The sequence below is a fragment of the Drosophila sechellia genome, chromosome 3L (assembly GCF_004382195.2).
Source record: "Drosophila sechellia strain sech25 chromosome 3L, ASM438219v1, whole genome shotgun sequence".
NCBI lineage: Eukaryota > Metazoa > Arthropoda > Insecta > Diptera > Drosophilidae > Drosophila > Drosophila sechellia.
The window spans coordinates 13,776,257-13,800,203 of record NC_045951.1 but is presented as its reverse complement, the minus strand read 5'-3'; the positions used below and the strand labels follow the sequence as shown (position 1 = coordinate 13,800,203).

Here is a 23,947-nt window from a genome sequence, read left to right as displayed (position 1 = left end):
AACGTCCTGCCATTCAGACCATTCCAGTCATTCTGGCCATTCTGGCCATTCGATTCATTCGGGCACGTAGGTGTTTTTTGTCCGCGTCATTGTCTCTAACCCCGCTACCCCGCTGCCCGCTCACAGGACAATGGCCCTGCGGGTGGGGGCCAACGGCAGCGAGCGGTACGAATGGCCGACAGGATAATGCCAAGAAAGGGGAAAAGGACAGGCTTAGATGCAACTACGGCTGCAGACACAAATACATCGAAAAAAAGAGCAGGGAGCCGTGAAAGGCACTCGACGCAGGAAGCCGTCAAGAAGAGCCACCAATAAACGCTAACAAAGTCCAGCCGACGCCTGCATTATGGCCAACAAGGCAGGCAAGGTCAAGTGGCCAGTGGCCAAAGAAAGCATACAAGTATTGCCTTATGGCTTATAAAGCATTTTAAAATGCACCTCATCTGCCATTGAAACAATTTTGAATTAATTTACAAATCGACTTACAAAAGGTTTACAAATCGGATTAAAACTTTTTTGTGGTGGAATCCTAATCACAAAGTTCTCCTGAACTGGGTATTCATTGAGATTATACAGCATTTTTGTTTAGTTAGTTGTGTAATATATAATACAATTCATAAAACGTATTATCTAATCCTTATTTCTATGAAAAACATATTTTAATTCCCATCCAGAAAGAAACATTTTGTATTTAAGTATTTAAGATATTGCATGTTTAGTAAATCCTAATGCGTATTTATACATTTAGTCCCATTTTCAATTTCAAGCTTTTTAAACTTCCCAAAATGTATCTTTCAATTCCTTTGGTATTCGAGAGATATCTCGCAATCTTTCCCATGCCAGCAGCTCCTATATCATCGTGTCCTTTTCTTGCCGCGTAATCGTCTGCATTCAAATCGATCGATCGACGGACAGTCGGTCCTGACCAAGGCTACTACCCCAGGCTACCAGACTGCGTGTCCATTAGTAAAGACCATTCCAATACCATTTTTTAAACATGTCTGGGACATTAAACAACTGGTTTTTGAAGGCCTGTGAACAACATGATTTAGCATTTTGATTGCAATCGTTGGACAATCATAAGCAAAAAAGGAAGAAAAAGGTAGCCCCGCTAATCAATTGGTCAGCCCGACAGGCAGTCTGGGTCGATATGTATCGATATGTTTCCCCCAAAAATATTAAACTACAATAAAGTATATGTATTAACATTTGAAGTAATTCTCTTCATTGTTTTCATCTGGAGTAAAAAATGCGATTGTGCTTTAGTATCAGATAGTTCCTATTTAACCAATTTTCATGCTGCTGAACAGTTCTAATCAACAGTTTTTTTCTAGATGCACGAATGTGAAAAAAAACGTGTACCTTTTGTGGTCTTTCTAGGAAATTCCCCACATGTCCCAAGAACAAACCCCGAAACCATATGAGTTCCTGTTTATCTGCTATCTGGCCTATCAATCGGTGTGTCATAACTGCATTTGGTTTTGTCAGTTTCCGTACGGTCTTTTTTCCTCCTTTGGTTTATCAATTTGCTGCAAATCTGGGCTTTGTTTGGGATGTGTATCTGGAAGGTTTCGCAAGGATTAAACGCACTCAGGCTCGACGATGGCAATCTCATTTGTTTGCGACAATTGTTTGGCCATCGATGGATCGATGCTGATTTCGATGCTTCGATCGTTTTTGAACCAAATCTGTTTGCCTTGTGGCCTATGAAATTGTATCCGATGTTTATCTTTAAGGGCAGAGAAAAATACGAACGGTGAAGTAAATTGCGGAAGGGGAAAGGGCTTCTTTTAGAAGTCCCAAGCGGTTGCCAAACACAACCGAAAATTTGAATGATTTTCCTCGTGCTTTTTGCTTTTTGATTAACATTAATGAGCGACAAAAAGTGCAAAAATTTACATGGCAACGGCGGCATCACCCATTGTAGTCTTGGTCTTTAGAAAATTTTCAATTCACCGCGACAGGAGCTTGACAGGAGTGTGTGGAAGCCTCATCCACCTCGGCAACCTATCCATCCCCAACAATAACGATTTAGGCATTAGAGCTCCATTGAAATCTTTTTCGTTGCGATTGTTGAGCTTCATTCTGCAGGCTTAGGGCCTTGAAGACGGTCTCAACAAGATGGCAAATCCCCCATCTGGCTGTGCTCATCACATTATTCTCTATCTAAGTTGCAGTCGGTGCATTGTCAGCGCTTTTTGTCTAACTACTCATTAACATTTATTTGCAAGTGCAGAGAATGCCATGGCAAATGCAAAAGCAACTGCCATGATAAATATGACAAACAGACAATGCCCAGATAGACAAACAGAAAACAGAAACTGACAATGGATAAATGCACTGCGAAAAAAGGGGGTTGGGCGATGAAAGGGATAGAGAATGGTCGACATGGTAGGAGAAAAAGAGATTTACATTCGCCCTAACGGATCGTAGCTATTGCCATTATAGTGTTTATTGTTCAGGTTATTTTAATTATATTTTAGCTGTTGAGGTATATTAAATCCCCTGAGATATATTCTATTTTAACAACAGCATTATAACGAATTTTATATCTACAGATACTTTCGATTTATAGTTTAAAACTTCAAGTTTAGGAAGGTCACTTTCAAAAAAGATGTACTTAATAATACTTTAAAGAAAATCGAATTATCCATTTAACTCGAATTTCCGACAAACCCCATTCAATAGCTAGCACAGCCATTTTAGGCATTCATGTGAGTGCAGTGTATAATTACAATGGCTGACTAACTGAGAAAGCGAGACAGACACAGCGAAAGAGAAGGGGACATAGCCAAAGACAATGGTCACAACCAGTACATAGAGTGCGACAGAGAGCGGTAGAAGGCGAGAGAGCGAGAGGGGAAAACCAGGTCCAAATAAATGGAACAGTTGCAGTCCATCCATCCATCCATCCAGTCAGCCCTTCGTCACTCACTCAGTTCGTCAAGTTGGGGCTGGAAAAATGTGCGCCATTGTTTCCAACTTGCAATTGTTTGCTGACAATTGGCAAAAAGGCAGCAAGTACTACTCTTTTCTCAGACTTTTCCACTATCTCCCATGTAGGAAAGGCTTAGGTCATTAGAGTCAAATTAAATTAGAGTGTTAGTAGGTAGTTTCATCTTATAGCAGGTACACACTGTTTGCATTTGTCATTAGTTCGTTCTTAATTAAAACGAAGCCAAAGTGCCAGACGACAGAACTCGACACGACAGAGTGAATGGAAATCAAAATGCGCTAAAAACCGCCCTGAAACAATGGCAACACCTGCGTAATGCCCTGGCCCACCCAAAACCCTTCACACAAAAAGTCCTGGAACAAAGCCCGACCAAATGCGAATGGAGTTGGGACTCCGGAGTTACGAGCCGTTGTCCTGGCAACGCCACCAACACCAAAGCAAATTAACAAAACAATAATGTAGACACGAAAAATGCAAAGCAAAAGCAGGCACTTTGCAGGACTATATACTCCTAAAGCCAGGTGCCATCATGCATAGATATAAAAAAAATTAAATTATGGAAATGGTATTTCATGTGGGTCAAAACACTCAATTGTAAATTATCATTCCAGTACAGTGCGAATTTTTAGATCATATAAAAGAAAATTCCACAATTTTAAAATATCGAAATGTTGTTCTATGTGAGAATCTAAAACAGATATTACTTTAATCTTTGTGTGCGCTAAAGATAAAGTGTCCCAAAATGGTCTATCGAGACGCATTTCGGACTATGGCCACCTTGGCCAACATATCCACCATTTTGAGCTTGGGAATTGGCCAAAGGCGAATCGTAGTTGCGGGCCAGATGTCAGGCTCAGATCTCCACAGTTCAGCTCGATTCAAAAATAAATGTCCATTAAGATTAGTTGATTTTGCTTTCGATAGTTTGTTTTTCACCTTTTTTTTATTTTTTTGACGCTCTTTGCTGGTCTCTAAGCAAATGCGGTAAATAATCATGAAACTCCCGAAAAGCTCACTCCCAATGGTGGCACATCTTACCAGTAAAGAGACCGTCGTAGACCCCCACTTTACCCCCATTTTCCACTTGGCATTTCATGTAACACGAAACCTTCCCCAACCAGAAGCATTCCAATTGGAAACGCCCATCATGAGACTCGTTGTTTAGAGCGAAATGGCTATGGTGGCCTAGTAGCTACTACGTTTGTCTCGCTCGCACGCCCACGCAACACCTGCTCTTGTTGAGCGCTCTGCCTCTGCGCTCTACATCCCTTTCTGTCTGACATTTTTTGTCTCTGTTGCTCTCGTGTTTTTTTTTCCTGACGTCGCAGTTCTTGGATTTTTTTTTTATTTCTTCCTTCACGAAATGTCACCTGGTCGTTGTGCCTCTCTCTCACCAATACAACGATATGTTTGCTCTCATTTTTGAATTTGTTGTGGATGTAGTTTCTTTATAAACAGGCTTATAAAAAACATTTAACAAACCAATAAGAAAGAAAGCTCTCGGAAAAAGTATTAATCCAGAGCGAGAGAGAACACAAGCTTTTGCAGAGAGGATTTGCTGAGTATGTGTGTGTGTGCTTGTGTGGAGCGATACTGTTACATAGCAGCTGTCTCACCGCCCCACCTGCCACGCCCCCCGCCCCATTCGGCGACTGAAAGACTCGTTTTTTGGCTCGTGTGTTTTTGAAGAGAGCGCGCGCCAAGTTTTTAGTTACGCGTCGGAACGGATCCGTTGAATAGCCGCCAAAGCGCGCTTAGATGCAGCAACAGCCAACTTGGCCAAGAAGAGCCGATCAGCCAACAGCTAGCGACGGTTTTAGCCCCCTCGCAAAAAACGGCAAGAAATAACCGATATTCGCAAAAAAAAAAAAAACAAAATACACAAGGAAAATACTAAAAACATAAACAAACTGTTCTCGGTAAATATCCCAAAGTAAAAGTGAATCCTAAACAAAGCAAACTTTTCTTCCCCAATTAACTAAATAATAAAACACAAACCAATTCCCAAAACAGTGCTCATATGATATCAACTTTCAACGCTCGTAAAGTGCTCATAGAAATCTAACAAAATACAAATCAAAATAAAGCAAAGCGATAAAGTTTTGAAATCCTAAGCTACTTATTTCTCTTGAAAACTTCAAATCAAACAAGCTCCATTCTTTGTAGCATCATAGCATTGGATGCACTATAAGTATCTTATCAATGAATGGAAAGCAAACAACACACGTCAACATAAACTAGTGATATGCATTGGAAAAGTGTTCGTCAAACAGATTCGGTTACGAAAGAGCCCAAGATCATAAAAGTCAAAAAATTCAACATTTTATGGAAGTTCGGAAAGTGGAATTCATAAGCGACAAAAACAAACCATAAACACATATTATCCAGATAATTCGGTAGTATATTCCGCATATATGCTGCCATCGAATATTTGATTTCAATCGACGGAAAAGGGGAAATTCAAAGGAAATGCAGAACTCTTCGAGGTAACTTTATTTAAGCCAACACATTATGGATTATTTAATTTATTAGTTGTTTAACTTAGCTTATTTTATATTATTTAGCTAAGCTACATATATCCATTTACAAGTAATTCATAATTCATAGAACTGAGCATCAGTTAACGTCTTAAAATTGTTTTCCAAGTTAGTTGAAATTACTTGAAGTCAGAAGGCAGGTAAAAAATCAATTAAAAATCCCTTTAACCCTTTAACAATTTCATTTAATTCACCGCCGTTCAGAACGCAATTTGAACAACTTTTCTTGACCATCAATTAGGTAAACACGGAGAGAGCTCCACATAATGAGTCTGAGTGCGTCAGATACAAGGGGAATCAACAGATTTTATTGTTTGGATAATTTCAGGATTTTCCTCTTTTCATTTTCTGCGAAATCATTGTCGGAATCTTTATGCCCCACTCGAGGTGTGTTTACTTTTGCTTTCGATCTTCCACTTGAATTAAAGCAAGCTCGTTTTCTTTCTCCGAGAGGCATTCAAAGTTGTTTGGTTAACTTAATTTCGAACTATAAATGAATACCGACTTCATGGAATGTGAAAAGCCGCAATGAAAAGACCCAGAGAATTTGAAATGACGCAATTAGAGCAAATAATAATAGAAGAAATAAGGAGAAACAACGTATGTTTATTAATATATTTACAAAAAATTTGACAACAATTGAATTTTATGTGACGCGCCCCCATCATATAGAAATCGACTTTGGACCAGCACACAAAAAACCCAATTGTGCAAACAGAGTTTTCTGAAATTATTTTGCGCACCAGATGTCAATCGAATATTTTTACGCTATTCTTTTGGCCATTGTGTTGGCTTTATAAATTTGCTCAAAAAACAGGCATAATCTAAAGAAGAGTTTGCAAGAATTCTAATTAATACCCGGTTGTATCAGCACACATATGGTTAGCTGACTTTGTATCGGTTCGTTTTCTGTTCGATAGCCCTCGGCACAAAACTTGACACTAAACCTGGGGGGAGCAGGGTATGTGGTAATCGAGACACTGGTACGTTTACGAGGCGATTGTTGCGAGTGTGAAAGTTCTTAATTACAAACATTAGGGGGCCCAGCGGCTTAGGGCCCTGAGAAGATCCGAGCCCAGCGGGCGGGCAAGACGACACTTTTGAATGGAGGGTCTGCTGGGACCGAAAACCCGGTGCGTATCCGCGATACATTTCAACACAAAGTGGAGACACTTAAAGCTCTACCTGTGTTGAAGACGAGGTGGAAGACTGCAGACCGCGAGACTCCTCTTCGCCGCTGAAGAATGAGCAGAAGAATCTGGCTGGGGAAGAGATCTCATGCTCAGCATGTGGCTAAGCCGATCATAATTCTTGTTTGACACACCAACAAACGGATGAACAAATGAACGCGAAGCAGCAACAACACGGCCAACTTGGCCGGGGGTTACGAGTGGGTCTATATGGCCCCCGAAACTCAAGTGGCCAGCGGGTTAATTTTACTCCAACTGCGATACGATACGAAGTCCGAAACAGAAGAACTTCCTCAGCACTCGATTTCCATGTGAAAGAGTCGGACATAAGGTGCCTCTGGTGGGTTATCTATTAAGGCTACTAGATTAACACCCTGAGAAGACCCACGCCTTCGGACTTAACGGTTACATTTCCGTTACAAATAAATATCGGAGCCGCATTTCGGTCTGCGTGGAGGTGCAGCGAATCAAAAGGAGGAGCTGGCATATTCACAGCAAATAAAAATATCTGGAGTGCAATTTGTGCACAGCTGGTGGTGCAACCGTCAAATCGGATGGTGGCCCTATGGTGCAACTGATACTGCAACTGCCACACTGCACCACATCGGAACAAGTGTCAAGTCCACATAGTTATCATAATCTCGGTTTTATTGCTATTTCAATTACTTGAGTAAGCTCAAAATTAAATTAGTTTGAAAATATTATTTCAAACTTATATCCAACTTCATATCAACTGATATATGCGTAGTGATTTTAGAATAAGAATTATAACATATACCTTAAGTCATAGTGGAAGCACAAATAAACATAATCAATTCATTTTTCTGTGTGTATTCTGCCAATTCGCAACATAAAAAGGAGGAGCAAAAATATGGAGAGCAACTTGACAACACAGAAATTTGTTTGCACTCCATAAGGATTACAAATATGCGTGTCCCTTTGCTAACCACTCCCCGTTTCCAGCTCCCCTTTTTCTTTTAATATAAATTTCATGCTTAATACGCATACTTGGGCAATTTTTACTTTAACACCAAGTGGTAATGCCCGGAAGCAGTACAGATGTCGCCTCGCATAGCCCAACGCAAGTTATTGACCACGTTGCGTTGCATGGCCAGAAATGGCAATGAACAGGGCCAAAAAGAGAGACTGCGGAACATAGCAGCAGGGAAAAAACGTTCGAATTGGACAGATAAAGATAAATGGATTCGAACCACAGTTGGCCAATTCATAAACCCAAGGGTATTCCAAAATTATTGAGACACACGTAATGATCCTGAAATAGTTTTACATTTATGATTTATAAGACTCAACCACTTTACCACTTTTTACTACCTTTTTATGTAGTATAGGCTTTGAATCTTCAAAAAATTATATTTTTGAAATAATTCAAAAAGTTATTAGCTTTCATTTTTCAATACGTGTGGGAATGCACTTACCTCCTTAAGTAAATAATGAATGCTAAATGTATGCCCCTTAAATAAATTCTTGGTGATTATTTCAAGAAGCTTAGCTATTTATAAAACAGATGGTTTAAACATAAGTATCATGAAATGTGTCAACGGCATTGTTACTTTTTTTAAATTTACCTTTAGCACTTTTTTGTAACACACAACTTTTGAAAATTCCCAACTGAAAACAACAACCACTTTATTTATCTTTTAATAAGAACACTTTAATTTCTACCCTAATTAAAATAATTATCAATGATCATGATTATTCAGAAGTAATACTGAGAAACTTTAACTGGAAAGTGAATTAACCTGATAAGTTTTTACATGAATTTTAAAGAAAGCCAATTCAATTCATACCGCAAGTAGTCCACTCTAATTAGCTGACTAGCCACTCAAATATAATTATATTATGAATTATTCCTGTTTGCGTTCGCCAACAACTCGCAGACGTTTCCCTCCCCTACGCCATGTGACCCGTCAATGCTCATTGGGGCATTGTTAATCAATTAACTAATTGATTTCAGCTCTTAAAAGTATGTCGTCTGAGGCCCATTCTTCGGGGACAAAAAAAAAACAATGCCGAGTGGAGTCGTGGACTTCTGGGCCAAAAAACCCACTTGCGAGCCGCGCTGGCGGTTGCCACCTCAACTCGACCAGAATTGGACTCACTCCTTTTCTGCGCCCATTGTGTGGGCCAAATGTCAACCCTTAAAACCGACCGGGATGCACAATAACACAACAACAAATGAGACGACTACGACGACGTCGTCGTCCATCCTTTCCATTATGCGACGGGGCACTTGAAACCCATTTCTTTCCCATTTTACATTTTTGTGTACTCTATTTGCACCCGAGCCGCTTGTTTTGGACACGCTGGAATGAGCTGGTCATGTGTCGGTTTATAGGCTTCAGTTCTGGGTCCTTTCGATACCACATGTGCGTGCATTATAAGCGGGATTTACGTGGTCCACTTGATGCCCCAGCTCCTTCCGCAAAACGTGTTAAATACGGCATGTCCAGGGGAACGGGGAAAAGGGTCAAGAAGCCAGCGTCCGGCTAAACGCTTTCAATTTGTTTAATGGTCCCTTTCGGATTCGCATTCGGGCTCGGATTTCCTCGTCCTCCTCATCAGGATCTCGAGGACAATCGAGTGCGGGTGTGCCAGGGACATATGCCTCAACTGAGTGCGAATCCCCATTCTACATGCACATATATATGGCCTGCTATTTGGCTGGCATTATCCTCGGCAAATGTGTCATCTGCAGTGGAGATTTGCATGGATTGGACGTTGGTCTTATCTCGAGAAGTTTTGCTGCCCATTTTTTGGCTAGCAAGAGTTCCGAGCCATTAGGTCACCCAGGAGCTTAGACATATTAAAGGATATTATTTAGGGTATGAGGACACGTGATTTTATTAGGCAAACAAATTCAACAGGAAAATTGAATACGTAAAGTAACCTCAAAATGCATATAAAAACATTTCGCTTTGAGGCATAACATTTATATTGTTGACTAATTATTTGATTAAGTGATAGTATTTCGTTTATCACTAATACGTATCTGATCATTTCCTTTAAGCTCAACGCATCAAAATCTTCTCACCACCACCAGTTCCAGCACCAATAGTTCCAGCACCACCCAGTCCGCCCGCCGGCTCGAGGGCCACAGATTGAGGCGCCAAGGAAGCCCGACTCCATCTACGATATGATGGAACGTCTGTCCACGCACCTGTCGCTCACCGGCCTATCACTAGCTCATCCCCTGCAAACTCACCTGGGTTCCGGTGGCGGAACGCACCACCTTGGTCAACTGGCGGCGGCGGTGCATCAGCAGCAACAGCAGCAGCAACAATCCGACCAGGGACTCGGCCACTCGCACCACCTGCACGGTCAGCAGTTGTCGCTGAACCACCAGCACCACCATCCCCACCAGTCGCCACAGCATCAGCAGCAGCATCAGCACCACCCGTGCAGCAGCAACAGCAGCAACGGATCCCCCAACGGCTCCACCGGCCTGGGCCTGCATCCACACTCGGCGCTCCACCTGGCACACCATCACTCGCAGCTGCATCAGCACCACCCGGCGGGTCAGCAGCAGCAGCACAGCCAGCCGCCGGTTTCCTCCTCCTCGACCTCGCACCACAGCCAGTCACAGGCGCTGAGCCACCAGACGCACAGCAACGGCAGCTCCCAGCTGGGCGGTGGTTCGGCCAGTGGCGCGGGATCAGTAGCCGGCGGTGCAGCCAACAGCCACCACAGTGCTCCAGCCTCCAGCAGCGTGATGGCGGCCGCAGCAGCCGCCCACCTGCACCACAACTCGCAGGCATCGCCCATCAGCAATCTGCACCAGAACATGGGCAGCCTCATGAACAGCGGCAGCAGCGCGAGGTGAGTCATTTCAAATGAACTAAATATTTTAAAATTATATTTATTTAATTTAATTCACACATTTCTGTCCTATTATTTTGCAGCGATGTCTTCTTCAGTCTGATGATCCAGAACACAACAAAGCGCCAAAACGAGGAGCACATAAAACGTCCAATGAACGCTTTCATGGTCTGGTCTAGACTTCAGCGGCGCAAGATAGCTCAGGATAATCCTAAGATGCACAATTCAGAGATATCCAAAAGGCTGGGTAAGTTTTTAAAGATCGGTGTTATATATACACATTACTGTAGAATTGACTTTATTTCAAAATGTACATATTCATGGGCTTTTGGATTGTTAGCTTTAAATAGAATGTCTTTAGCATGGTTTCAGAAATGTTTGCCACCATGAGTGCCTCAATTGCTCCTTCAAGCTGTTATTTTCAGAACAAACAAACTATTTAAGTACCAACCAAGCTCACTTAAGCTTCTCTTTTTGTGTGTTTTCTGTAACGCATGCCACGAAAGCCTCGGTTATCTGGTGGCAACGTTTCTTTCGAAATGTGTATAATCTGCGGACAAAGGATGGGGCAATACAAAACGAAATTAAAATGCGGCACACGACCTGCCAATCTCTCGCACCCACTCACTCCTCCCAATCTGCAGCTCCATCTCTGTCTTACGCTTATGCAAGTTAAACTAATCAACGTAATACCCTACTGTACAATGGCAATGACAAACCAAAAACACCCGCCACTCAACGCAACTGTCAAAAGTGACAAGCGGCTGTCAAACAATGAGCAGGAAGAGCAGCGCAGGAAGCTGTTGATTACGCTCGAAGAAGGGGTTTGGTCTTGGGATCGACCTTGCCCGCAGAGCACCACCCACCCGATTAAGTTTGATTCACCAAATCACGGCCGGCTTTGTCTCTCACCGCTTAACTAGTTGCAAAGTTAAGTAGTTTATTTTTGGGAGGGCTCAGAGCGTCGCCAGATAATCCCACGCAAGTCTTATCGGATCTTTAGGTCTGAGATCTTTTGGGCGTGCAGTTTTCGAGCTCGCACACTGAAAAAAAAAAAATAAAATAAAAATAAAAATTAAAATTAATTGAAACCTTTTAATTAGTGCATATTTAGTTATAAATATTGAAATTCAAAAAGCATTGAGTAAATCAAACATACAAATTTGCATTAATATCTATAAGATAAATATCTATCAAGCACCACAAACCATAACATTTTGCAAATCGGTTTTTTGATCGATAAGGTCATAAATCGTTTTCTCTCTGCATTCGGCGTAGTAAATTCAATTTCAATCCAAGTTGCAAACACTCGACACGTGGCAGCTGACAGCCAAGTTCTTTAGCATAACAATGCCACTTCTTAGGACTACCTTTTCGATCAGCTCATGCATATTGGATGAGAGTTCTACTTTATAGATTGGGTAGCTCGACTAATCAGTAGCTGCTGTCATAACAGTGATAACAAAAAAAATCAAATTCAAAACCCAACTGGAAACCAAAAGACAAACTCATCTTGGCCAGTATCGATCTGAACTTTGAGGATTTGGCTGGCGTTTTGTGCAATTTTTTAATAATACTCACCGGGGTTTCCCCTGGGTAAGCAATCCATCCAGAGCTCCCCCAGTCAAGCACTCGTTAAATGACTTTTTCTTGCATTTTTATTTAGCCATTGTTGGCGCGGAAACAAAGGCAAATTAAATGCGACTCACTTGCCATCCAGTTGAGCGAACCAAAGAGCAACAACAGGCAAACTCATTGCATCTGAAGGATGCGAAGGATAAAAAAGGGGTTTCTCTGCTCCTGGGGGCTGTTTTTCGCCCAACTCCCTTGAGCACCCCGTTCTCCTTATAAGCCATCCAGTATTGTACATCCATTTAGCGTTCTCTTCCAATGCCAAGAGTTCAAGTAAACATATCGATGGGATCCAGCAAACTTAAATACAATTTAGAAGCAAACTTGAATTTCGAATTATTTTCTTTCGATTTTTTTCCAGCGCCGTTGTTGTTGATATTGTCGAGCTGAAAGCTTTTGTTCGCCTTTCACATTTTCCTTTTTAGTCCGCTTTTTGGCAAATCCATTATGCGAATTGACAGCTCCTCTCGCTCGTCCTCTCTTTTTCAGTAATATTTGCTGTCAGTTGCAGTCTTTGTTAAGTTTGTTTAGAGCGGATGGAATATCGAGGGGCAGGAGCTCGGAAAATTCTTTTGTGGCAAAGGTGGAACTGGGACAGAGTGGGCCAAGACTGAACTGTCAGCCACCTGGTTGATAGAAAGTATGACCGCGAGACCAAGGATTGTCCTTTACATGCTATGTATTTAACCATTTCGGGTTTTCTTTTCAGGAATAAATATTTTCTTTTAACTTGTAAAAGAAATTGTGTTTTTGGCAGGCCAAAACACTAAGTCTTGTTTTTGTAACATTTTATAATAGAATTATTACATTGAAATAGAAAAGTGGTTTTACTCACCTTTAATTGAGACATTATTACTTATGAAACGATTTGAACAACTGGTTTAGTGTCAATCGCATTAAATTTGCATTATTTTACGAGTGGCTTTATAAAAGTCGTTTAAAGAGTTGGAAATTAGTTAGTTATAGAAATATTCATTTATGCCAGTTATCACTGTACTTATCACTTCATCTATCCCTTTTATAATCTGAAGGACAATTTTCAAAACTTTAATTACACCACAAGCGAACAAAAACGATTTATTTAAATAAACAATGCAAACAAAATGAAAATGAATGAAAAGGAACAGGGGTTTATAAAAAGGAAAGCAAAAGCAAGCATTTGCCACATTTACACAAAATGTCAAAGTTTTTTGCACTTGAAAAAGTTAAGCCAACATTCAATTAAATGAATAATTCAACAACAACAACAACGACAAAGGCCACGCTCATTATGAGGAATTGCCAAACAGAAAAAGCACAAAAAGGCACAAGATGATGGCCGAGGAAGAGGAGGAAAAATAACTGTGGCATAAACAAAGGCGCCACAAAAAATGGCGGCGCGAAAGCTACTTTTTCACCACAGTGCGATAGAGATGGTCCGAGTGCGACAGAAAGAGACGGGGCGTGCGTGTGCGAGCGAGAGGGCCCCATACACCGGCTACAGTGGAGTGGCTCTTCAGCTTCAGACGCCGTCGCCGCTGGCGTTGCCATTTATTTTATACGCCAAACAAAAAACAAAAAAGGCCCACAAAAGGTTGGAAAAAATTGTATATATGAGTGGGTAAAATAAAATAGAATAAAATAAAATAAAAGTGAATGTTATAGAAAACAATTCAGAACTGCGCGTGGGCTTAATTGAAATTGTAACTGTCATTAATTACTGTCTGGAAATTTGAATTACCAACAACCAGAGCGGTGGCACAAACAAAAGGCGACAGCAGAAACAACAACACTGCTGATGCTTTTCGTGGAAAAGTCTTTCCATTTGTGTTTTGTATATTCGCAAATAATTGAAAAACCTGTCGATTCGACAATGTTCCTTATTTTTAATCAAAGCTACTGCCTCTCCAGCGGGAATATTTAATAATGGCAGACAAAGCTGAGGAGAGTTGGATGAATGAGCCGTTAGACCAGGCGGAACAAAAGGCCCAAGGAGCAGGAACAGGCACAGGAAAAAAGCAAACAATCACAAAAGGTCGAACTCAAGCCTTTTCCCACCCCCACGATCACCTTTTGTTGCTTAATAAAATGCGAACAATTGATTAGTTTGCAATTGGAAAAAGCTTTCGAGGAGGCGTTTACGTGGGCGGCAGGCCGTTGGGTGGGCGTGAAGGTTACGACGCTGCCTGCCAGTTGCATCTGACAGGTGGGAGACGAGTGTTTAATGGGTGGAAACAAAAAATTCATCAGATTTTAAGAAATTGTAAACAAAGCTTGCTCATTAGATAAGGGGTGTATCATGACAATGACGTGGAAAATTGCTTGGTACTTTCCTGATCACCTTAGTCAACCTACTGGATCTACCCTTCACTTACTGAATTTCACAATGGACCTTGTTTATATTTAAACACCTTTTAAGTATGCTACGAATTTCACCAAGTGATAGCGAGTTTAAGTTGTTTCAAGTTTTTAGATGATTAAAATTTAAATATTACAAGAATATATGTATTCTTTCTTTCAATATGTATTCTTTCGAAAATAGGATCACAAATGTATTTAAAGAGTATCCCTTCGATCTGCAGATTAAGCCAGCTTTGAAAAACAATATAATGTTTAGGTCCCAGTGTGAGAAGTTTTTGTTCCTTACTCACTAGTAGTCCAGTCAGAACTTGGGACTTATTCTCACGATTCTCCCAACAAAGAACGAGCAAATAAGCCAGATTTCGAGTGGCCAAGCGGAGGGCAAAGAAAATGGAAAAAACTCCCAACGCTCCAACTAAAGCCATTAAACTGCTGGGCAAACAAGTTAATCTGTGGTCGCGTTATGAGTGGGGACCCCAACCTAACCCACCAGCAGAAGAGAAGCTAAGTAATCCCATAAGTAGCCCGATTGTCCGGATGAGTGGAAAGTGTAACTGCAGACCCCAAAAAGAAGAATCCACAAAAACTGGAAACTGCAACTGGTGATGGTCAAATGTCAAATATTTGCTTTGTGGGTTAGGCGAACAAAACGTGCAACGTTTCCAGGCCGGAAAAACTTGTTAATTGTAACAGAAAGAGTCTCGGAAATATCTCGCAACTGCCAAATGCTGGCTTGTTTTTCGTATCAATTATTAAGCTGGTCAGCCAGCCGGTGAGGAGAAAATTCTCGGACTGCCTTGCAGTGCTAGAGTGCTGAAGTGCCGGAGTGCTCTGTTTGGCCAAGGGGCGCCAACATCATAGACATTGGGCAAACATAGACATTGTCATTGTCATCCTTTTGTGGGTCTAGTTTATTCAACTGCTCAACTTGTATCTACAAGTATGCCCCCATCTATGTCCACCGGCTGCTGGTCTTGTTTATTATTATGTCCAGGGCGCCTTTGCACCACCTCTCTTCCCACATCCACATCCACAGCCCCCAGACAATCCATTCTCTCGAAGGTGTCGTCCGCAGAAGGAGAGTTGCTCATTTGATGGCCAGTTGGGCCCTTGGCACTGTCAATGTATCTATAAATTAGTATTTTACCATTATGAGTGGGTGTAGGTGGGATGGGGAGTGGGAGTGGGAGTATGGAGTTTCGGGAGGCCTTTCAGCCTTTGTATTGGCCTTATTGTTATAGTTTTCGTTGCCTGTGTGGGCCTCAGTCCAAGTCTGGCTCTGACACTCGATTCGTTTCCTCCTCGACCAAGAAGAGACTTCCAGTTGGCCCTGTCATCGTTGTCTGTCATAACAATGCCTCCGGTGTGTTAGTGACTGGCTTTGTGGCCAAGTGTGTATGTGACACTATTCTGGCATTGTGTCCGCATGACAAGCCACTAAAATTACACGTTATAACTAATTAGCGACTTGTCCCCCACACACACCAAGCGATTCCCAACCAATTTATCAACTAATTCACTTACAATATGTCAACATTTTCTTCGGTTTTCTTTGCTGATGACGGAATTGCAATGGTTTACTTGGGACTCTATTATGTGATAAATAAGCTTGGAATATACCTTCTAGGTGTAACAAACATTTATTAAAGAAGATGCAAAAACAATTTGTACTGAATTGACCAAATAAAATCAAGAACGTTAAAGAGGTTCATAATTTCCGTTAATTAATAGTTGCAAGTCCACAACATTACTATCTAGTCACTCTGCAGAAATGATTACGATGCTCAGCCAACCAAAGTCAGAATCATCTTTAAACGCCGCAACTCGTTAACTGGTTTGAAGGTCCTTGTTATTGTGAAAACTCCAGTACTGCCGAGCTCATCGACTCTTTCTCTCCTTGACACCATGTCCCCTCATCAGACGTCATATGACACATGTCATTATAACGTTTTACATTAACTTAAAAACATTTGCAATTTCCAAACACACAATGGACGAACCAGAGCCAGAATGGAAGACCTGGTTCCCCGAAAGCAACCCCATGTGCCACTTATAGGATGTGTCCTTATAGTATGTGTCCTTGTGCTTGTGTACCACCGCACATTCAAAGTATCTGTGTGGCACGTGTATCTGTGTGGGAGTACCTTGTACACATCCTGGCCAACGGCCTCAAGAACGTTCCTATGTTTCTCCTGCGACCCCTACCTGAAATTAGAACCCGAAACCACCTGCTGGGGTAAGCACAGAACTCGTCTGGATCGAAAAGGGGAACCCCGAACAATGGCGGGTCAGAAAGAGACAGATAGTGGACTGCAGAGTGAGACAACAGACAACCACTGACAACGACATTGTTTGCTGTTATCCTTCGTGCACAGACAAGACAAGTTTTTGGGGGATCGGGTGCTGACCCCGACCAAACATTATGTTTATGTGCGACAGCTTTTCTAGAGTGCACTCCAATTGTTGAAGCCAGATTTTCGACAAGAGCTTCAAGAGCAAATGTATCTAATGGATTAACGAGAATTATTTCAATTTCTAGGTGCCGAGTGGAAGTTGCTCACCGAGGAGGAGAAGCGTCCGTTCATCGATGAGGCCAAACGATTGAGGTGAGCTTTTTCTGGATTATACATCTGGATTACTAACTCAGGAATTACTTTTCGATAGGGCCATGCACATGAAGGAGCATCCGGACTATAAGTACAGACCGCGTCGAAAGCCAAAAGCACTCAGACGCGATGGCTATCCTTATCCAATGCCATATCCATCTGTGCCCGTGGAGGCGTTAAGAGCGGGTAAGTTTTCCAAACATTAAAATTATTAATTTAATTATATGAAATTCGCTTTTTCCCCAAAACCCACAAATCGCTTTAAGAAAACTCTATTCATAGTTGAAAAACCCGCAAATTATGTCAAAAACCACCGCATTAAGAGCCCCTGAAAATCCATAAAGCAAAGCGCTCTAGGCATAATAATAAGTGAGTAATATGCAAACTAGCGGCTGAAGCACAAGACAAATGCAAATTTGACACGAAATAAATAGGATTTGGGGGTCTGAGTCAATGGAAAACTATCCCCCCCAATCCTTTATAACCGCAATATGGGACCACCACCCATCTGGCTGACAAACTGTGAAGTCATCATCCTGGCTTAGCAACTCATTCGAGTGACTGGAGAGGATCGGGGAGAAGAAAAAACAGACAGACAGACAGGGAAGACCCATGTGACATGAGCCATAAGCAGGAGCATAAGTTTCCATTCATGATTTTCTATGGTCATGAAACGGGGAGTGGAAGTGGGTGGGTTGTATGTAGTTTGGTCTGCTGGTTGGAGGTTTTAAATTAGCATTTGTCACGTTTTTTGTCTTTCACCCCGAGCAGTTGTTATCCCGGTCATGAGCCTGGGCCCTCAATTTAACCCAAGTTTTCTCGGTTTAAGTTAGTCCCGAGTCCTTCGCCTTTCCCCTTCGCGGGGCTGGATGATTTATGCCCAGCGGAAATGATAATAAAAATGCTAGGAAATGCGTAATAAATAAAGCGAATTAGTCTATTTAGTTGGCTCGTGGCTTCCCCATCAGTGCACTTTGTGTAAAGAAAGGGATTTGGAAAGCAGAAAGTGCAGTCAACTGTGGAATTACTTTAACATAAGTATATCTCAAAAATTAGTTAATAAAATCTACATATAGGTATATACCAAAATACATGAAATTTGATTTGTTTTTGCCTTGTTTTGAGATGTCTAACACTTCTTAAGACAATTATTCTTATAAGATGGAATACAGTCTACTTAAAACCTCTTCTATAAGATTCCAAGCAACAGAGCTTCCGTTTGTTTACTGCAACCGGTCATTACAAAAAGATCGACAACAATGGATCAACAACCTAATCCGCTATTATCATAATAACAATGATGATGGCATCGAAAACCGTCGCTACTTGAAATCGCCAAAGAGTTGAAAAGAAAGAAATCTTTCAGATAAATACATTGTGTTTCTTGCGGTTGATGGAAACTTTGTTGTCTAAGCGAATTTAATTGCTCGGTGGAAGATCCCAATTCGGCTGGACTCTCAATCAAATCCATAGCGCCATCAATGAAATAAATGCTGAAGACTTTCAATAAGCGGCGCCTGTAATTATCAACTTGGCCACAAAAGGCCAGAAGAGCAGATGGACGACTACCGTTTAGGGCAATTGATAATGACTTCCAGGCATCTCAACTACCAGATACGTAGATACTCTCTCTACGGATCTGACACACTCATTTCCAAGTGAAATAGCTGATTCAGCGCCCAATTAAACGGCGATGGCGACCCCGAAAGAAAAATTATTATTTAAACGAAATGAAAGAGTTGACCGAACAAAGAACGCAAATATTTCGAGTGGCAATTATTTTAAACACATACCATGGCAACCTCAAACTGAGCCGAAACGAAGCTGCATTTTAAGACCAAGTCAAGATGTACAGTGGTTTGAGATTCAGTTTATATTGTGGTTAAGGAATATTAACCGAATATTTGGAAATTAGTATAAGAAAGTATATATAAGTTTAACAAGTATAGTATAAGAAATAATATTCTAGATATATTAATTTATTGATTTAAGTTGATATGTGTAGTAATATACTTATAACCTTTAATAATTGCCTATGCCACTGTGGTTGCATCACGGTGATAATTGATGAAACCCTTTTTCCTTGACCCCTTCCCATCCATAACCCCACTGAAAACTGAATTCATCTACGATGTTGTTCGCTTCACTTGCAGGCATAACGCCCGGTTACTTTGCGCCTGGTCCCACAGCGGCTGCCTATCACCTGGGCAGCCATCTCGGCCAGACATCGACGCCAACCACGACGCAGGTGAGTCCCGCTGCCCAACACTCTTACCACCTTGCCCTGTCCACCCTTCGACCCCTTCTCCACGGGCCTCAAGTGCCACCGTGTCCATCAAAACGGCTGAACGGTAGCGGAGACCAATTACAGACATATATATAGTGTGTGCACATGGGCGGAGGTTACTGCGGGGTTGCCTTAATAACATAATTACAAACTCCTACGGAAGACGCCCACTTTAAAAGGCGGAAAACACGCCGTGCGATGCACCGAGAAAAATAAAATAAATAAATAGGTTTATTTGCAGAAGAATGGAAAACACAATTATCTTAAAGTGATTAAGTTAGAAAACATTACTTATTTCATACATTTAGTTCTGGAAGTTCTAGAAATGCAGTATAGATCCCAACTTCCTTTTGCGTTTAGAAATTCATTGCTACGGATACTATTGGAATCTAGTGTTAGAAGATTTATGTAACTAGATTTGTTTAAAAAAGAACCAAAATGATTTAGAAAGAAATACCATATTTTTCTCGGTGCATCTGTGACTAGGCAGGCGAAAAAGCGGTAGATCCTGGCCCAATTGAGTTTTCTGACATGTCATGCCAAAGGATTTGGCCGGCAAGTTGTCATTACATGTTTAGCGGTTCCAGGGAGTGTGGGTTTCCCCTCTCCAACCAGATCGAGTTGATAAACAAGGGCAGGCATGCCCTCAAAAACAAACAAACGCAGACAGGTGGGACGTATGATCGGGAATCGAAATGTCCTCAAAAGTGGAACAGCTGCCCCGAGGAAAGCTGCAAGGAATCCCGAGAATGGTTGAACTATAGCCAAAGTTCGGGCCTTTGTTCCTCCTTCACGTGGTCAGCTACCCATGCCCAACTTCAATTGATTAACAAAGCCCATTAAAAGCCATGACTCTCGGTTAGCGACCATTGTCCATTCTCTACAGGGGCATGTAATTCTCGGGGCGATGCCTATTTCAATCCGTGATTGATGTGGCGTTGCAGATGCGGTGCGGGTGTTGAAGGTCTGGCATTACCATTTGCTGGATAATAACACACATCGCTCCTCCGCCATAATAATAGACTAAGTTTAAGCCAAACAAATCTCGATTTTGAGTGATGGAATGAAGGAGCATTGGTGTCCGCGGGAAAATTGCATAGTGGGCGGGACTCAAAACCTCTGACATGGCAAATTGCTGACAGCATTCCCGGTTATATTTGAGAGATGAGAACTCTTCCATCGGCTTTAAGCTTTCATCATTGAGAACTAAAATCAGCAGAAAACTAAAATTAGGTTGTACAACTTAATTTATATTTTAATATGGAATCAAATACCTAAATATTTAATCAGTCTAGACTTGTTGAACAAAAATCTTTGGTGGATGTTTTATGTTTTTTTTCTGTTTTGAAATGAACACCAGATGGAGATTTCGAACAGGTAGTCCTCCGCGTACTTCTATTAATTGATCGTTCAAAATCCACTTAAAAAACACATTGTTTACACAGCTGCTGTAGAATTCGTGACTAAACACTAAACTGTCATCCTGGCCCACCTGCCCTAAAGAACCACGTTGCGTAACCCACTCGGCCAACAAGGGGTTTTAAACCAATTAACTGGCACACGGATAAGTAACCGGAGCCTTCACCCAACAAGACAAACAGAATATCCACTCGTTAATGCGATGGATCAAAATATTTACGAATCCACACTAATTCCCAATTGGGTGCAAATCAAATCAAATTGTAATCCAAAACGCTCTCGGCACCAGAGACAAGCCAAAAACGAGGGAATCGAGGATTGGGGAGGCCAGGATGACGAGGAGGATGGTGATGATGATGTGTTAACAACATAATTATAGCCCAGAGCCAAGTGTTTGGTTCGGTTTGAAAAAGGGGAGCGCAGTGCACAACCCCTCGGCCAGCAGCAACCACTCAAAACAAAACGGAAATGAAGCAAAACAACCCTCTGATGTGCTTAGTACCCGTTAACATTCACATTTTCATTCCCATTCCCATTGCGACAATCTCCCATCAACCAGAAGAACTGGCAACTGGTGTAGCAATGAAAAACGTATTGCAAATCAAATAAAATTAAATTGAGACCGTTTCGGTTTGCAGTACGGGGGAGGCGCAGCTGGGGTTGTTTTCCGCCTTAGCCACAATTAGTTGGTCAAATAAAGCCGCAAAAGTGTTAAGCAATTTGCACTAATCAGAAGGTTAAGCACTCCAGGTTTCTGCGGTTGATTTCGCTCAAATTAAGTGGCATCGTTGGAGGAGATCAGGGGCTAAGGTTATGGTTTCCATGGCACCTTTAGATGTTATTCAATAAGAATCAGTTACCGGCTAAAAGATTTTTTGCTTGGTTACATTGAAAATGTATCAGTTTGGTTTCGAATCGCTTTGACAATGAACATTAAGCAGCTTAGAGTGACGTCTAGGAATAAGAATATTTAAATGATGATAAAGAAATGGTAATATTAAAATGTTAAAAATTAGTAGTAGTATAAACAAGTATATCAATTCATTAAAAACTTTTTTATATTAAAAGTTTTTTGGTATTATGTATTTGAACAGCTAAGAAATCTGTTAAATCCTTTTATTAAAAATCGAGCTAAATATCCATGTCCTTGCCCCTCATTCACAGGCCACCCTCTCCGGTCAGATGGACAAGTTCGCCCTGGAGCGCAGCTCGTATCTGAGCAACTCCTCGCAGGCGAGTGCCTACAGCGCCTACTTGGACCCCAGTGTGCTGACCAAGGCGTATTTCGACTCCAAGATGTACCAGGATCGGGCGGCCAACTATGCCTTCGACATATCCAAGATTTATGGTGCCCAGCAACATGCAGCAGCCCACCACCAGCAGCAACAGCAGCAGCAGCAGCAACAGCAGCAACAGCAGCAGCAGCAACAGTTGCTGCTCAGTGGAGGAGGGGGCAGTGGCGGGGGCGGCAGTGCCAGCTCGCACAACAACAACAGCAGCAGTGGGCTGGATGACCGCGATGCCACGCCCCAATTGGAGGCGGTGGAGTCCAAGCCGCACCTGCATTCGCCCAGCGATGTGGGTCTGGACTACGCTCAATATGCCCAGCAGTATGGCGGTCAATTGGCATCGGCAGCGGCAGCGGGTGGTGTAGTGAGTGGTGGGGCAGCAGGTGCTGCCGGGGCCTCGGCGGGCGGTGGAAGTGGTGGCGCCACCGCCGCGGACTTTCGGCGACCGCTAACGGTGATCTTCTGACCACCATCTTCCAATGGCAGCGAGGAGTTGAACTTGTCCATGACCTAGGAACAAGAAAGGGGATCGCTTCTTTTCCGTTCGCAATTCTGATTGGGTTTATTTGAACATGTCAAAAGCGTCATGCGTTTTCCCGAAAGTTTTTAATATTTATCTTTTTCTTTAAAAGAAATCAGCTACTCAGTTTATTATTAGAGCAACTTTAAGCGATTTTTGAGATCAGAATTTGTAACGCGAAACGAGTTGAAAAATCCCCAAAAGAATATAACGAAAAGGGTAACACGAATATAACCGAAAATGCGAGATTAAAGTTAAACGTAGCCAACATTTACATTTAAGTCTCCAGTTGTAAACTATACTTAAGCTTTGTTAAAATAGAGCAAGCAGGAAAATGGAGAAGTGACCGAGAGATAGGTTATGAAAATCGGTTCAGAGAGGCAAAATCACTTAGGAAAAACAAGGAGAAAATTTCAACAAATTGAAACAACAACGAGCGGTGCAATTTTTTATGTTTTAAACGCAGATCGAAGTGCATAGCATAAATTTAAAATTAAATTTAAATGTATTTAAATTCTACACTAGACACATAAAACAAAGCAAAATAAACACAAAATATATACTTCAGAAACCAGAAAAAATAAAAAATTCAAAAAATAAAAGACGCATTGTCATCAGCAGCAAAATGTGTAGAGTTTTTCAAATGGGGTATGAGTGTTTTTCAATTTAAAAACAAACTAAATCATATACACCAAAATTAAATGTTTCTAGATTTACTATTCCACTACACCCGAGTATATTGGTAATTAAATTGAATTGCAGTTTTAATTTTAATTAAATAATTGCGAACAGACTAATCCAATATAATTGTTATCCACATTGCGTGTGGGCGGAAAGGGGTGGCAGGCAAAAGTCAAGAGCGCTAAACGCCTCCTAATGACGGCAACTTCTGGCCAATCAGGTTGACAAAATGCAGCCGAGCAAACTGAATTGCTCAAGCAGGCGCAGCAACTTAACGCTCAAGTTTGAACCCTGGTACGAAATTACCGTTGGCCACTAATTAATGGGCGCTCGCAAGTTGAGGTGCAAAAATCCAAGTAAATTTAATTAATTTTACGCTCTCTTAGCCGTCGGCAATTAGCGGTAATTGTGGAAGTCTCTAAAAACTCTTGGGGGTAGATTGCAACCAGAGTTGTCGCATTAAGCTGGCCCGATTAACAAATATTTTGCACCATAGGAAATGGCTTAGTCGATAAATTTTGTATACATATACTTCTTGTTTTTATATGTGAAGATTCTTCTAAGATTTTTAAGTTATTTTATCATTAATGAGATTATACTCCATATCTACATGACTCATGTATTTAACATTTTTCAAGAGCGACACCTAGCGG

General features: G+C 41.5%; 1 protein-coding gene across 1 annotated transcript; it reads left to right on the top strand.

The window, feature by feature from the left end:
* The first annotated feature begins 4,105 nt into the window (after positions 1 to 4,105).
* On the top strand, positions 4,106 to 23,251 carry LOC6605647 (transcription factor SOX-8). Its single transcript, XM_002030429.2, has 7 exons — positions 4,106 to 5,442; positions 9,712 to 10,520; positions 10,604 to 10,767; positions 17,032 to 17,098; positions 17,157 to 17,284; positions 19,252 to 19,346; positions 21,969 to 23,251. The coding sequence occupies exons 2-7, from the start codon at positions 9,838 to 9,840 to the stop codon at positions 22,557 to 22,559; spliced, it is 1,728 nt and encodes a 575-aa protein (XP_002030465.1). The 5' UTR covers positions 4,106 to 5,442; positions 9,712 to 9,837; the 3' UTR covers positions 22,560 to 23,251.
* The last annotated feature ends 696 nt before the right edge of the window (positions 23,252 to 23,947 follow it).

Excerpts from the sequence above, each read along its gene's own strand:
- LOC6605647 (XM_002030429.2), top strand. The coding sequence starts at position 9,838 with ATGATGGAACGTCTGTCCACGCACCTGTCGCTCACCGGCCTATCACTA. Across the intron at positions 10,521-10,603 it reads AACAGCGGCAGCAGCGCGAG|CGATGTCTTCTTCAGTCTGA; the intron begins GTGAGTCATTTC and ends ATTATTTTGCAG. Across the intron at positions 17,099-17,156 it reads GATGAGGCCAAACGATTGAG|GGCCATGCACATGAAGGAGC; the intron begins GTGAGCTTTTTC and ends ACTTTTCGATAG.